General features: G+C 36.4%; 1 protein-coding gene across 1 annotated transcript; it reads right to left on the reverse strand.

Moving 5' to 3' along the window:
* Nucleotides 1-2,167: 2,167 nt before the first annotated feature.
* LOC131792833 (uncharacterized) lies at nt 2,168-12,184 on the reverse strand. The gene is made up of 16 exons (XM_059110239.2): nt 11,996-12,184; nt 10,298-10,354; nt 10,047-10,074; nt 9,591-9,645; nt 9,121-9,272; nt 8,804-8,859; nt 8,080-8,146; nt 7,624-7,671; nt 6,866-6,977; nt 6,099-6,368; nt 5,776-5,882; nt 5,182-5,273; nt 4,917-4,943; nt 4,719-4,792; nt 4,203-4,364; nt 2,168-3,590 (listed from the first exon to the last, which is right to left on the reverse strand). The coding sequence occupies exons 1-16, from the start codon at nt 12,089-12,091 to the stop codon at nt 3,401-3,403; spliced, it is 1,593 nt and encodes a 530-aa protein (XP_058966222.2). The 5' UTR covers nt 12,092-12,184; the 3' UTR covers nt 2,168-3,400.
* Between the last annotated feature and the right edge of the window lie 2,167 nt (nt 12,185-14,351).

Here is a 14,351-nt window from a genome sequence, read left to right on the forward strand (position 1 = left end):
ACTCTTTTTCTTGATATACTTTTCTTCCCAAGTAAATATATTTTACCTTCCACTTCTTAAACACATACTGGCTGATTTTAACAGGTTAGCCGCTACTTTAACATTTTTTAGGTTATACTGCATTGTTTTTAGCAACGAATCATTTTTTTTTCGTTTCTGATAGACAGGGTGATCACTTACAGCCCTGGGTGTCCCCTAATCGTAAGGTGGGTGCTTATCGTCTAATGAGTAACCCAACAACCATTAAGATGTACTAAAAACAAAGCAGTCTCCACTCACCAATTTCTGAAGAGTTATTGAATTTCTATTTTGCATTTTTCTTGTCCTTGTTTAGGATGAGAATTCTGATGAAAGAAAGACGGTAGAGTTAGACTGAAATAGTCGGAAAAACACAATTAAACTCGGACAGCCTCACAGAAACTGGGATAACTTTGTCTCGAATACAAACAACTTTGACACAAATGAAAAAACTTTTGTCATGGCGGTCGTGGGCAGCGGTACTGAAAAGAAATAAAGAGACAAATATTTCCCCTAAGTACTCAGCCCCCACCTCGCCTCCTTTATCATCCGTTTCCCTGACCTTCCTTGGTATGAAGCCCAGTTACAAACTTCTACAGTAAACGAGTACAGTAAATTTAAGAAAAAGTATGAACGCCAATAAAGTGCGATTTTTGTGCAATTTTCGTGCGATCTGGAGTTACTTTGAAAAAGAAAAAAGCGGGCAATAACTGAAATATTGCTGCTTTGAGAGCATACTACAAAACATAGCAAAGTCAGTGATACTTATAGCATATTCCCAGCTTAAACGTCGTTCTTGGCTTGAAATGAGAGTTGGGAACAATTCTGGAAAATTCCTCGAGAGGAACAAGATAAAACTCCTTATGATGAAGTTCGTCCTATAGCAATTACACCTGATAATTACCTTCGAAAGTAAGAAATGATAAGTCGGCCAATTTTTTTTTCCACCTTGTCAATATGTTTTGCCATGTCCTGGCTGAATTAGCAGTCTTTTGCTATGGTTGCCACGAGTAGGTTTTCTCGGAGATCAATTTGTAGATGAGAGTGTCCAGGCCTGTAGCTTTCTACCGAACCTATGAATCACTCTAAAAGATGTCAAACGGCAGCAAAACCTCTTCGACGGAGTAACGCCTTCTGAAGCAGGTGCAGGCGAGGAAAAATCATGAATATTGACGAGAAAAGTTTGCAATTTAGATCATCAATGCATCTTTGATTCCTCTTTTTGTCTCAGGAGTTGGGGGAAAAAAGGCAAAGGACATCTTTATTTTCCTATAGGACATCAGTTCTACACATTTTCGTGCGCCCAAACGAGTCTAAATCGGGAACAAGCTTCAAGGTTTTTGTAATCGAACCCGCAGTAGTGAATTATCCTGGTTTGGACATAGTAATTTTACAATTAAATCGAGGGGGACAGGACGATGGGTGTGTCTGTTGTCGAAGTTGGAAAATACTTGCTTATCAAAGCGCATTTTTAGTGAGTGGGGTAAAACCAAGTGCAACAAGAAATCACTGAGGCCAATTAGGACGATGGAGAATATGAAAAGTGGCCTTTAAAGTGCCAATAGCAAAAATAAGCACACATACTGAAGCACTGTACGACGCGAGTGCGTGTACAAAGCTGCAATCGGTTCAGGTTTTATATCTGATTTGTTAGGAATATTGCACCAGTTTCCCAAGACCAATTATTGAGCATGGTAGCCGCCTTCGCATCCCAAAGATCGGCTGTGAAAGAGACTAGGCAAAGTAAGGCAGAACCAATGCAATCTCTGATTTTTCCTCCGCATTCAGACGACAGCAGTCAATGGTAGCCTTAACCGACATTGATTTGGAGTTCTAAGAGACTATTTAGGAACGGTAACGAATTTTTTTCTGGAACGCTTTGCTTAACCAACTCTTCATTTCCTCCCTCATCGCCCACGTTGACTAATTTCATTCCTCTGATAATATTTAACCAGGAACGTTACCGTGATATTCTCTCTCTATATAAATGTATATATATATATATATATATATATATATGGTTTTTTTTGTTTGTTTAATGTGGTGTTTTTGTTCTTTTCCTTGGGGAGCAATTATTAAAAATTACTGATCTAATCGCAAATGGTGAATATTGGCAAAATTGTCAGATTTAATACTCTTGAAATATTGATCCAAGGCTTGTTATTTATTGATTGATTTCATTCAGCAAGAAATGTAAATTCAAAAAATAGCGCGAAATTTCAAGTATTGTTTGAATATATATTACCTCTTTGATAATTTAAGCAAAAAAATTTCCTAATTATCTCTTATTGATAAATTTAGATCAGATCCCACCACGAGACACACCGACAAAAGCAGAAGCATTTCAGTGCTCCATACTAATGTGCATACTAAAAAATAGTCAAAATATTTTGCTAAATTATAAATAAATTAAAATTATAATTGTATTAAATTTAGCTCAATTTTTCAAGTGCAAATGTGTAAGTACATCAACTTCTACCAAATAAGCTAATGGCAAACGAAATATTTTTAATAAAATTATTTGAAGTCTTGAATGTTTGGATTCAAATTAAGTCGGCAAAATAGGATGATTTTCGATTGAAAAAAAAATACAAAAATAAATAAGCAATAAAAGAGCCAATGAAAACATGAAATACGCTTGTGTTAACCACGACTACGACAAGTGTATCACGTGATTAGTTGAAATGATAATGAGAGTTTCCATATCATTTAATCCTGGATTAGACTCTCAACTTAACATTGCCCTTTATCAAAGACTTGCGTAACATAACGCTGTAGATTAAGATCTCGGGCGTTTAATAGATTGAAGATGGATGTTATCGTTAGTTCTGAACAATATATTAAATACCTCAGACAACTAGTGGGCGAATTTCCGTAATATATTAATAGCAGTTTGCATATGATTGTCGCCAAACCACACGAGCTTTATAAAATTTTTTCATTCAAGCATACATATATAAATAACCGTTTTTCTATTCGTCTCTCATCAAGAACGAGAACAACACCAAACAAATAGATGTAAGTACCACAATAAAAAATAGACCATAAAATTGACGAGTTTTTGATTAAGTCCTATTAAGGTTATTCTATTTTTAAAGGAGCCCAGAGTTTGTGCATCTTTAAACTTTAACCCAGCGTTTTCAAACCTGAGTTGTAATTTACGTCAATCAATTTTTCTTCTTCTAATCCATCTGTCATTTCCTCTAAAAACAGCGTGCAGCTCCTTCCAAAAGATAAGGCTACCTCCACTCTGGTTGTCTTGAATGCCTGAGTGGCATAAATATGACGTTGCGCCAAGCATGCTGTCATTGTGTTGCCGCCCCTCCCTTTTCTCTACAGTGTGCACACTGAATGATGGGAAAGAGAATGCGGGCTTCTGTCTTCACACTTTCACTGGCTCTGACGGTCTCATGTTCAGTCTCTTGGGAAGAGTACAGCTCAGCAGAACAGCCAGGAAACACACGATGGAAAGCAGTATGAAAGCGAAGTGTTCATCAAGAGGGAATCCGTGTTTGTAGCCCTTACTTATCGACCAAGCAAACGCACTTCCAGCAACAAGTGGAGCTAGAGTTCTGACGGAGAAAGAACGCAATAAACCTGACTACAACTCAGTTGCCTTGAAAAGCGTATATATTGTTTTTCAAAACAACATGTTGTAGATTACCATGCCACGCTGTAGCCAATTAAAAACAACCATAATGTTAACATTATGGGTCTATGACTAAAAAAAATGTGGTGATCTCCATGTTATCATGGAATTACAACCAGTGTATCAAAAGTCATCTTTCTGAAAATGTACGTTCAGAGCTACATTATTTTTTTGACAAATTAAAGTTTGCACGAAACCCCTTTGTAAACAAACCATTTTGAGCTACCCTAAAATGAACTAAATACAAATAAAATTTGTTGACTAAGCTAATATGGGAGAGTTACATTTAAAACAATTAGCTAAGAGATGCATGTGGAAGAAAGGTGAGTTTTAATCACAAGAGAACCCAAAGAAAAGCACGGACAGCAAAGAGCGGAACTAATCAGTTGTTACTCAAGGTCTTAAAAAACAATCAGTGCCACACAATATGAGGAAAGGTATTAAACCAATGCATAATCCTTCTCCCTCAAAGTGCCTCAAATATCTTGGAGAGGTAATCATTTCAGTAGAAATAAGATATTTTAGATACACCTACCTGGATATAGAACTTGCTGTCATTGCAAGTCCATTTGCAGAGCCTAAGAGGTAAGCAGGTACCGCATTGTTGACAAGGATTCCAGTAGAGCTAAAGCCACAACCAATACCCATCCTCAGTGGAATGAGAACAACAATCAGCAATGGCCAGAGAACTTTTGACCTGTAACGAGATTGGAGAAGATCATTAAGTAGATGTCAATGAAGGTTGATTGTGATGTTTGAGCCATCTCAATCCTGACCCCTCCTTTTTAGTTCATACTTTTCATAAAATTTGCCTTTACGAAAGATCTTCTTCTCTTTAGAAACTTTCTATCTACTAATTTTTCTTCAGCATTCTTCCTCTCCACTTTTCTCCATATTGTGTTTTAAATACAACCCCCTTGGTCTCCTAAGACGAACTAAGAAACAGATTTATAAAAGCCCCTTGGCTAAATTACTTTCTTTTTGCCACTAGCCACTTTCATCAACTATTACACATACTCTACATCAACATGGTCATTACTTTGGAACCAACCTGTCATGCAGGGTGTTCAAGGCTGACAAAGAAGTAATTGTGATTCCCAAGACAATATTTGCCAATTGAAAAACCTGTGAACAAATCCAACAATTAATCAGGAAATTCCACACATTCTCATCTATTTGTGAAAACGGGTATGATATTTGGTAAATAATCAAACAAATGCAAACATGACATTAAAACAACTTGCATTACCCTGATTGATCCAAGACGCCTTTCAAGCTAAAAGGAAGAAGTCAAGAAAAAGAGCAAATCAATACACATATGTAATAATTCATGTGTTTCAAAACCATGTGTATAGCCAATCACAGTAATAAACAAACATTTTTGCCTAGTTTTTCAAAAGATGGATATGCTATTCAGCACATAAGAGTTAACAACACTTCCTGTGGAACTATCCATTGGATACTCAGTGGATAGCATTATCCATCCTTCAAGTGACCAAGGCCTGAACATTTACCTTTGGATATAACCATAACTGAAGAACTAACATAGGTCCTGCTACACACAGTAATGCAGTGCCTATCTGGTCAGTAGAAAAGCCAAGCCCACCTGTGTAAATAACACATAACACTAAGGTTAGTGCAGGATCGACTAATTGCTGTGTGAAGGGCCTGTTTGAATGCAAATAAGCTGACCATCAGCAGCTTTATGCCTTTCCAAAATCAATCTTTTTGGGAAGGGTGAGGGGTGGGGCATGATTTCCATATGCACTCATGACCAATTTAAAAAGGAACTTTAATTCAGTATGATTATAAGGTGACTGTGGCAAAAATGGATGGTTGAATGGGGCTACTGATGCACCCCTTTACCGTCATAAGAGTAGATCACACTCTACATGTACATCACTCAAATATACTTCATTTTTCACATTTAGGAAAAAACAATCTTTGAAGGCCAAATGTATTTTGTCATCAGTAGGATTCAAGCCTTAATTTATAAATAAGGGCTAAATATACTTGCATATTTTGTAAAAAGAGGGATTTTACAGGATGGTCAAAATTTCAAATGTGATTCATGCAAACTTATATTTAAGAACAAATTAACACCTTACCATGTTCAGGTCCTGTGGCAGCCCACAAAGAAAACAACTCATCATAACCAATGACAACGAATGAAAGTGTACAATACACACAAATGGCAAGGGTTACAACACGATCCCTGAAAACAGAGAACAAGGAAATCAAATTCAAACAACACTTGAGGGATTGTATAAAGCACTGTTTAAACCCAATATGAAAACTGCACATTCCATGAACTAAAATGTGCATTAATTTATTCCTTTCTTATATAACTGCATAATCAACACTGTACAACAGTAAAAAGTATTCTGAAAATATCCTGAAACAACATGAGCTCTCTGGAAATTTATATTACCTCAATAAAACTGCAATTTTACTGTCTCTGAAGAATTTACAACATCTATATCTTGGACAACAGCAACTCTTAAAACCACAACAGTTTCCGTCATTGTCAATGTCCTCTTTGTTCACATCATTGATAAATATTTCTACTTCCTCTGTTTCTTCCAGACTATTTTTTTTTGTGCAGCTATTTTCATCATCTTCATCAATTAAACTGTTGGAAGCTGTGCTTTGCATGGCCAATTCACCAGTTTCTGAACCGCTTGATGATGTCTCATTATCACTGAATAGTAAAAAAAATGAAATATGATGGTCTAATAATGGTACAAAATTTAATTCATGACTTTCAACAAACCAACAGAATTAATAAAATCAATAATGAATGAGGACAAGAGAAAAAGTAATGAGAGGAAGTAGACAATAACCCTTTCACTTCCATGAGCAACCCACACAGTCTCTCCATACAATATCAATGTAATGGTCACTATATAGTTACACAGACAAGTGATGAGAATAGAGAAAAAAGTCAACAAGGGAATTATTAGCTGACCCAGTACCAAATTCTACAAACTAACATCATAATAATTGTATATAAGACAATTAGTAGAATTATTAATGAGATCTTGGAAGTAAGAGAGTTTAACAATTAACTAAATGTGCTCTCTGACTTCGTTAAGGGTGCTGAATAAAAGCCTGATCCTAGGCTTATTTCCTGTACAACAGCTGGTTGTTCAGAGCCTATATTGTATTTAACCAGCTAAAAATTGCAAGATTACCAACCTTGTAACAAGAGTCTCTGGTAGGTAGAAGTAGGCTAACACAACTGTAAGTAAGAGGGCTGCACAATTTAACAGGCAGGGTAGGAAAAATGGGAATTTATTGAATAGTGAATCTGAAAAAAGAAATATGTTTGAACAGAAATGCATAAGCTGAGGCCATGAAATGTTCTTATGATTTATTGTTATTCTTGATTTTCTTTGAGCATTTCCACTTTCAGTGACTGCTCAATACAGGTGGAAAACACTACAAACAGGCCCTTGGAACTCACATTAAGGTGACCTAAAGGCTTAACAGAGGTCAAAATTATAAACCCTTTAACTCCCATGAGTGACCAAGACAGAATTTCTCCTTACAATATCAATACAATATCAAGCAAACAAGTGTTGAGAATAAAGAAAAATATCAATTAAGGGATTATAAGTTTATCCAATACCAAATTCTTCAAACAAACACCAAAAGAACTGTATGGCAGACAGTAAGGAGAATTACTAATGAGATCTTAAGAGTTAAAAGGTTAATAGTGATTTAGGGAATCAAAGTCAGGACTTTGATGACTGACCACTCATAGTGACCACTTAATATGATGCTGCCTAATAAAGGTGTGACTTAAGTTATTTGTTAAAGACATTCTGATAAGAACTAATATCACAAAACAAAAACAATTAAAACATATAAACCATGAAAGAAAATTTTATTCACTAGCTGGGCTTATAATGTTCCTCTTTCAGTGGAATCTTATACACTACACTCTAACAAACCTTTTGTAAAAACACTGGGATATTTTTGTGATGGCTCTGCAAGATAACCTGCAATTAGAAATGACATTTGTTAATCATTTAAAATTTATTCAACATTTGAAATAGTAAATAACATTTAAAATAAATAACAAGTCATTTTTACAAATCAATAACTGAAAAGGTGCATGGAAAAAAGCCCAAATAGATTTCTGAAAGACTCCAAGACTCTCCTTCCAAATAGTCTTACACTCCCTTGTGAAACACATAAAGAAGAAGCTCAGTTAAGCATGCAAGGTGCTTTATTCAATACATCTCTTCAGTTACAGCTGCACAGATAATTAACTTTCAGAATACCAACCAACAATGGAAATTATTCTAATTCCTGTCAGCATTGTGCTGTTTTGCATTCTAAGACATTCTTTGTTTTGGCTGATCATTTAGTTTTGGTGTCCATGAGTACATGGAGCATTTTCTTACCCCCTATAGCTGGACCAATGATGAGTCCCACATTCCAAGATGTCAGTATAATTGACATTGCCATTGCCTAATGAAACAAATCAGACACAACGAGTGAAAATTCAACACTAAATACTGTGTGGGTTGAAACTGTATTTAAGAACACAGCAACCTAGAAAATAGGGGTGCCAAAATCAATCCGCATCAAAGGGTAATAAATTGCACTTTCTGTATGTAGTCTTTCTGTCCTGTATGCTAAAATGTTCTGTTAAATGATTTCAAAGGCCAATTTTGGTCTCCAATTTGTTCACTATTTCACAAGAATATTCTTGCAATGCCATAGGAGTACAGAAAGTTAGGAAGCCAGGGACTTGTTCATCAAGTTTAATTGTCCCACAATGCTCCAAATGACATACAACAGAGCTATCTAAATGTCCAAAATTTTCAAGACCAGGATGCCACTACCCCAGGTACCTCCCAACAGGGATACCCCTCTGACCTGAATATTGTTCAAAAATGACAATCAGTGCCACCTTTGGGCTCCTTCACTTCAAAAGTTATTCATTTGACCATCTGTAGTCCAGGATTAATAAGAATTTAAGTTCTCAAGCACCACTTCAGTGCACATAACATTAGCTAGTGAGATCTTAAAACTATATAAAATAACAAATAACTCCACCTGCATTGCTTGTGATTGTCACCTCACAAAACAAGCACACATGCAATCACAATAAAGTTAACTCACCTGATTTGTATTATCACTGACTTCTGAAGCAATTGTCTTGCATGTCCCTACAATTCCTGAAGTGAATCACAGAGATCATCTAAGTTTATAGAAAAATGTATTATCATTCAATGTTCTTCAACTAACAAGTCTACTATCCAAGTCAAAAATTTTTTCCACCCAACCCTCAGCCCTTTAATATAATCTTCAAAGTCCTAGGCTTTTCACTTCAGTTTCCTGCCACTTTTCCTTAGTTACAAAACCTTAATATCTATTAGTAACACCACTAAAATGATCATCACCGTAAAGTACGAATAATGTGCAATAACCACACTTACCAGCAGATAGTCCAACAAATAGTCTGGTAATGAAGGCCATGTAGAGAGAGACAGACAGACCAAAGCAAACCATGCCAACCAGGGTCATTGTAAGGCAGATCATCATCACAGGCCTTCTTCCAAATCTATCTGTCATTAATCCCCAAAAATAACTGAAAGGGAGCAAGTAAATTTTGGTTAGAAATGTTTGCTGGTCCATAGCTGCTGTGCCTTGTACATCAACACTCTCGAAAATAAAATCAATGTACACCACTGCAATTGATGTGTCTTGTTTTAATGTTTCTTTATTCATTAAGTTTAGAATAGAATCTTTAGGAACATACTTGGCCCCCAAGGTGCACATTTACTGGAAATCTTTCAATGATTATAAATTATTTGTAACATCTAGAACTGCCATGTTAAGTTACTATATCACATGTCAGCCTGGATCTAAGATTTTACTTATCAAATAAAAATTTCTCTGCAATTACCAAGCTGCAGTGCGTCCAATAAACATTGAAGATGCTATAACACCTGCATAGTATCCTAGAAAGGAAAAAAATAAATGGAAATCGTTATCAAATACTTTTGTTACATGTTACTTTGTAAATGCGGAAATAACTGAATGTTGCTGAGAACTTATGGCTTAGAAAAGTGGACACAATAGTCAGTAAATTTATTATTGAGGCTTTTATCGATTAGCACTGGTATTCAGTGATCCTTTGTGAATTGTCAACTATATAATTGACATATAAATATAAGGAAAGGAATCAACTCAATAGAGATCAAGTCAATTATTTCATAATCAGTAACTATCAAACCATATCATGTAGATCAAACACTTAGAAAAGCAATGACTACGGCCTGTGTCAGCCTGGCATTTCATATCTTAGTAACTAAACAAAAACTTTATGGAAATTATAAAAAGAATTATTATGTAACCACACCTGTGTCTTCATCTGAAATCCCAAAGCTCTGACAAAAAAATAAAACAAAAAAACAGACACATGACAAATCTTTGATTAATGACAATATCTTAGACATCAAGTACAAAACAGACATTTTTCATTAGTGTTTTAAAAACCATGATGAGTTAATTAACTTTTTGTGGGTTCAATAATCAAGCTTCCTTCCCTATAATTATACAGCCTGCTGACATATTTCTTAAAATTGAGCACTGATCATAATTTCATCTCACCTTTACCATAGCTGGTAAAAATGGAAACAATATGGTGATGGACATTGCAGAACAAAACTGAAAATAAAACAACATTCATCATAATTGTTTAATTCCTTTTGTGTCAAGAAAATATAATTGTAATTACTTGTATTAATGCACCATAGCACTTCTTATATTATTTGCACCTCCATGTTCCACTTCCTCAAGGGCAAAGCTTATTTGCAAGTGGGGCACATTTAAAAATTGGACATGGCACACAAAATTTTCCCTTTCGTTTTCACCTGAATGGGAATATTATTAATAGTAATTAATTAACAGAAGTGTCTCGATTTTCACCTCTGATCTCTTCGAGCACTTTTCAATTTAATTACAAGTTAAAAGTGTCTCAATTCACTCAATTTGGACCACACTGTTCCCTTCTTGATCTAAGTCAACAACCTCTAACACGGGAGGCTATGCCTCTAACACATAATAACTTATGCATTGAAAAGAATTCATATTTGGTTCTCAGCTAAGAATATCTAGCTGCATATAGGTAACATTGCCAGCTTCCCTGAGGTGCTTAAAACAGGGCTGTCCTTCTATGAAACTGTGAATAGCATCATCATTCAAAGCATAAATCAAAGAGAGGTTAAAGATGCAACTTGTGAAGGAAATATGGATAGCATTTGTAGGTAGCTCAGCCCAAGCATCTAGAATCCATTACAAATTAACTTAACTTGATCAAGGCTCCGAAATTCCAAGTTTTTTTCAAGTTTCCGTGGCTATTTATTGTACTTTTCTCGATAAGAACTTTGAGCGGCTTATTCTGACTGATATCTGGTTTCTTAAAATGAACTAAGAACAACCTCCAGGCACAATTATGAGATCGAATTTTTTTCAATTTTAATGACTCAGCCAGTGAGCTATATCCTAGGTGACATTCTCCGGAATCCCAAGCTCAGTTTTACAGCGTTTTGTTCAACGCATGCAGTATTCCAATTTTACAATAATAAAGTTAATTAATGGATCATCCATCAGTCTGCCAAAGTTGCAACAATTCTAGCTGCAACTTCTAGTCTCGCTCTCTTATGTAAATTGATCATCGTGTGCTCCTTCACGTGAATGCTCACGTGCCAATCAGCGACAGTACAACAAAAAAATTTTAAAGCGTTCCCATCTTGATCATCGGCAGTGGCTCTTACGTTCTTTACGTCCGCTCTAGCTTTTGCTTGCGGAATTTATTTCTCCAGCATCGTTTGAGCAATATCAAGGTCTGACAGTTAAAACATCAGCGCTAAACCAAATGAACTAGACCTCAATAACACTGCCCCTTGTCAGACGAACATATTGCATAACCGGAGTAACCTACACAGAAAACTAAATACTACTACACAGAAAACAGTACTGTTTTGCTCTGATGAAGGGCTAAAGCTCGAAACATCAGCTTTGGAAAATCTTTACGGTGGCCAATTTGCAGAATCAACTCAGATGATAAAACCATGTCATCTTGAAATACCCCTACCGACGCAGCACCACTAAGTTTCATTAAAAATTTATCCCCATATTTGATTAATCTGCGTTAGATCTGTTTTACAGTGCTGGAAATGGCTAACTCCCGCATTGTTTGAGTCTCCTATTGTCTTCTTAAATACACTACGGCAAGCTCTCAGGATAATTATAGAAAATCGCGCGTTGCGATAGAAAAGTTAAAGGAAAGATAAAATAATTACTTACCGAAGATAAGAAAACGATGGAGAATAGTCTCCAATTTAAAGGAGTTGTTCCCGGAGGATAAAATATTCCACGCAAGTGAGACATAAGGAAATTCATTATGGGTACAACAACAACTTCCTTCCTTAGATTTATCACAACGGCTACAAATGCAAAATAATAACAGCCAGCAGGCTTTTAAGTTATGCCGGGCTTTCGTTACCTGTTCATGTAACATGACGAAAGCGTTACGTAAGTAGAGTTGTTAAGGTCATGTGACAACTTTGCTCTTTTCTCCTCTACAATACTTCTTAATTCCTGCGCCTTTTTCCAATTAAATTTTGTAGAGATGATCAAAATATCATGGGAAATGAGATGAAACGAGGAAAAATACTACAAGAGAAGTTACACTGTCTGATTTCCCATATAAAACCAGGCAAGACAATCTGATGTAATCCAGCACACATATGACACATCATATATTGGTATCACAATTATGACTCAGTATGACTCAGCGATTAAAGTGGTATTTTTAATTCAGTTTTGCGCTGATTCGGCGGATAACAAAGAGACACTTGCGAGGTACCGTTTTCTGGGTTATATGCGAATATTTTCCTCAATTATCTCTCGGTAAGAGAAAGTGAAACATTTCATTACTTTTTCGGTATATACTGCATGGTAGAACAACATATAGTCACTTTGTAAAATTTTTTCATGTAGGCTATATTGTTGTGCCAATTTGTGAAACTGTTATGTGAGACATATGACTGTGTTAACTAGTACAGTGGGTACATCCATCTACACTGTCTACAGTAGGTACAACTATCTGCACTGTCTATACTAAGTACAACTATCTACACTGTCTACAGTAGGTATAACTATCTACACTGTCTACAATAGGTATAACCATCTACACTGTCTACAATAAGTACAACTATCTACACTGTTTACGGTAGGTAGAACGAATCACATTAATGAGCTTCAGCAAATGAAGCCGTCCGCCATTACAGCATATGGCAATATTCCTCGTGTAGATTGCTTTTGTCAGTTCTTTGCATGATTCATTTCCTTTATTCTTGGCCGGAAACCCTCGATTGCAACAAAGTTCCTCAACCTCCCCCCCCCCCCCCCAACCTGGTATTTTAAAACTCAATACACCGACAATTTAGTTTCGAGATGGTCGAGTAACTCTCAAACTGGCTTGGGGGCCGAGTAACTCCTCCCCGCGGAATTTGCATTTTGTTTTTGCTTTTTTTTCTTGTTTTTCTCCTTATTTTTAATATTTTTATCTTCCTTTTTCCTTTTTCTTTCGTTTCTGAGCAGTTTTCTATTTCATGGTACTCTTATAAGCCATCAGTTCAGTAAGTTGCAGATTCATTCAGTTGAAGTCTCGAACGCCTTTTTATCTTTGCATGAACTGAAAGAGCTTCTTAATGATAATGCAAATTTTGTTACTATAAAAGGACTACTATCTTCTTTATTGAGGGATTCATAGGAGCCAAAAAGACAAAATAAGATTTCCCAATCTAAAAGAGATAATTTGACGCAGCGGTTTCTCAACTGGAAGCAAAACTCGTTATCATCTTAATGGACGGGTGCTTGCCCCTTAAGACGGTTACAATGTCCTCAAGGGATCTCACGTGGATGAGTCACTACTGAAGAAAAATCTAGGCTTAGCTGTAACAATAAAGACCAGTTAGTGACAATTAATAGGCGCATCTCTGAGCTGATTTTTGAAAATAGGAACCATCTCGCCGCTCCTGTGGGAAGCGGTGGTTGGTGGAAAACCGTAGACGACCCACTCCAACCCTGTTGTATTAGATAACACCTTTGCCAACCAGCTGAATGATTATTTTCATGAACTTTGTACGGACCTGAATTACATTGCACCAGTAGATGTGGTTGTCGAGAGCGAAATCGATGTACCTGAGATTCCTGAGAGGCTAGTTTGGAACACCTTTGTGAAGGAGGCTGTGGAGGAAAACCTTAGCACCACTCAACTTGCTTATCGTGAAAGTAGAAATTGTACTAGTGCACTATTAGCGATCCAGCACTTTATCGACAAACACTTAGATAATCCAGACTGTGAGGCAGTACGGGTATTCGCAATGGACTTCAGCAAAGCGTTCGACTCAGTCAGGCACGAGCTGCTATCTAATAAACTAAAGTTGTTGCCCCTGAATACCTATATCATCGCAGTTTTCTTTATAACAGACAACAACGTATAGTCCACAACAAATACCTCCACGAGTGGAGAGGAGTAAATAAGGGGACAACGCAGGGAAGTGTGAGCGGCTCCTACTTATTTAACGTGTTCTTAAATGACCTTGATATAAAGCTATGTTTCACTCCCGCCCTTTTTAAGTATGCCGATGACTCA

The sequence above is a fragment of the Pocillopora verrucosa genome, chromosome 2, assembly GCF_036669915.1.
Source record: "Pocillopora verrucosa isolate sample1 chromosome 2, ASM3666991v2, whole genome shotgun sequence".
Taxonomy (NCBI): domain Eukaryota; kingdom Metazoa; phylum Cnidaria; class Anthozoa; order Scleractinia; family Pocilloporidae; genus Pocillopora; species Pocillopora verrucosa.

Excerpts from the sequence above, each read along its gene's own strand:
- LOC131792833 (XM_059110239.2), bottom strand. The coding sequence starts at position 12,091 with ATGAATTTCCTTATGTCTCACTTGCGTGGAATATTTTATCCTCCGGGA. Across the intron at positions 7,672-8,079 it reads CATTGGTCCAGCTATAGGGG|GTTATCTTGCAGAGCCATCA; the intron begins GTAAGAAAATGC and ends TTCTAATTGCAG. Across the intron at positions 5,274-5,775 it reads TGCCACAGGACCTGAACATG|GTGGGCTTGGCTTTTCTACT; the intron begins GTAAGGTGTTAA and ends TTATTTACACAG.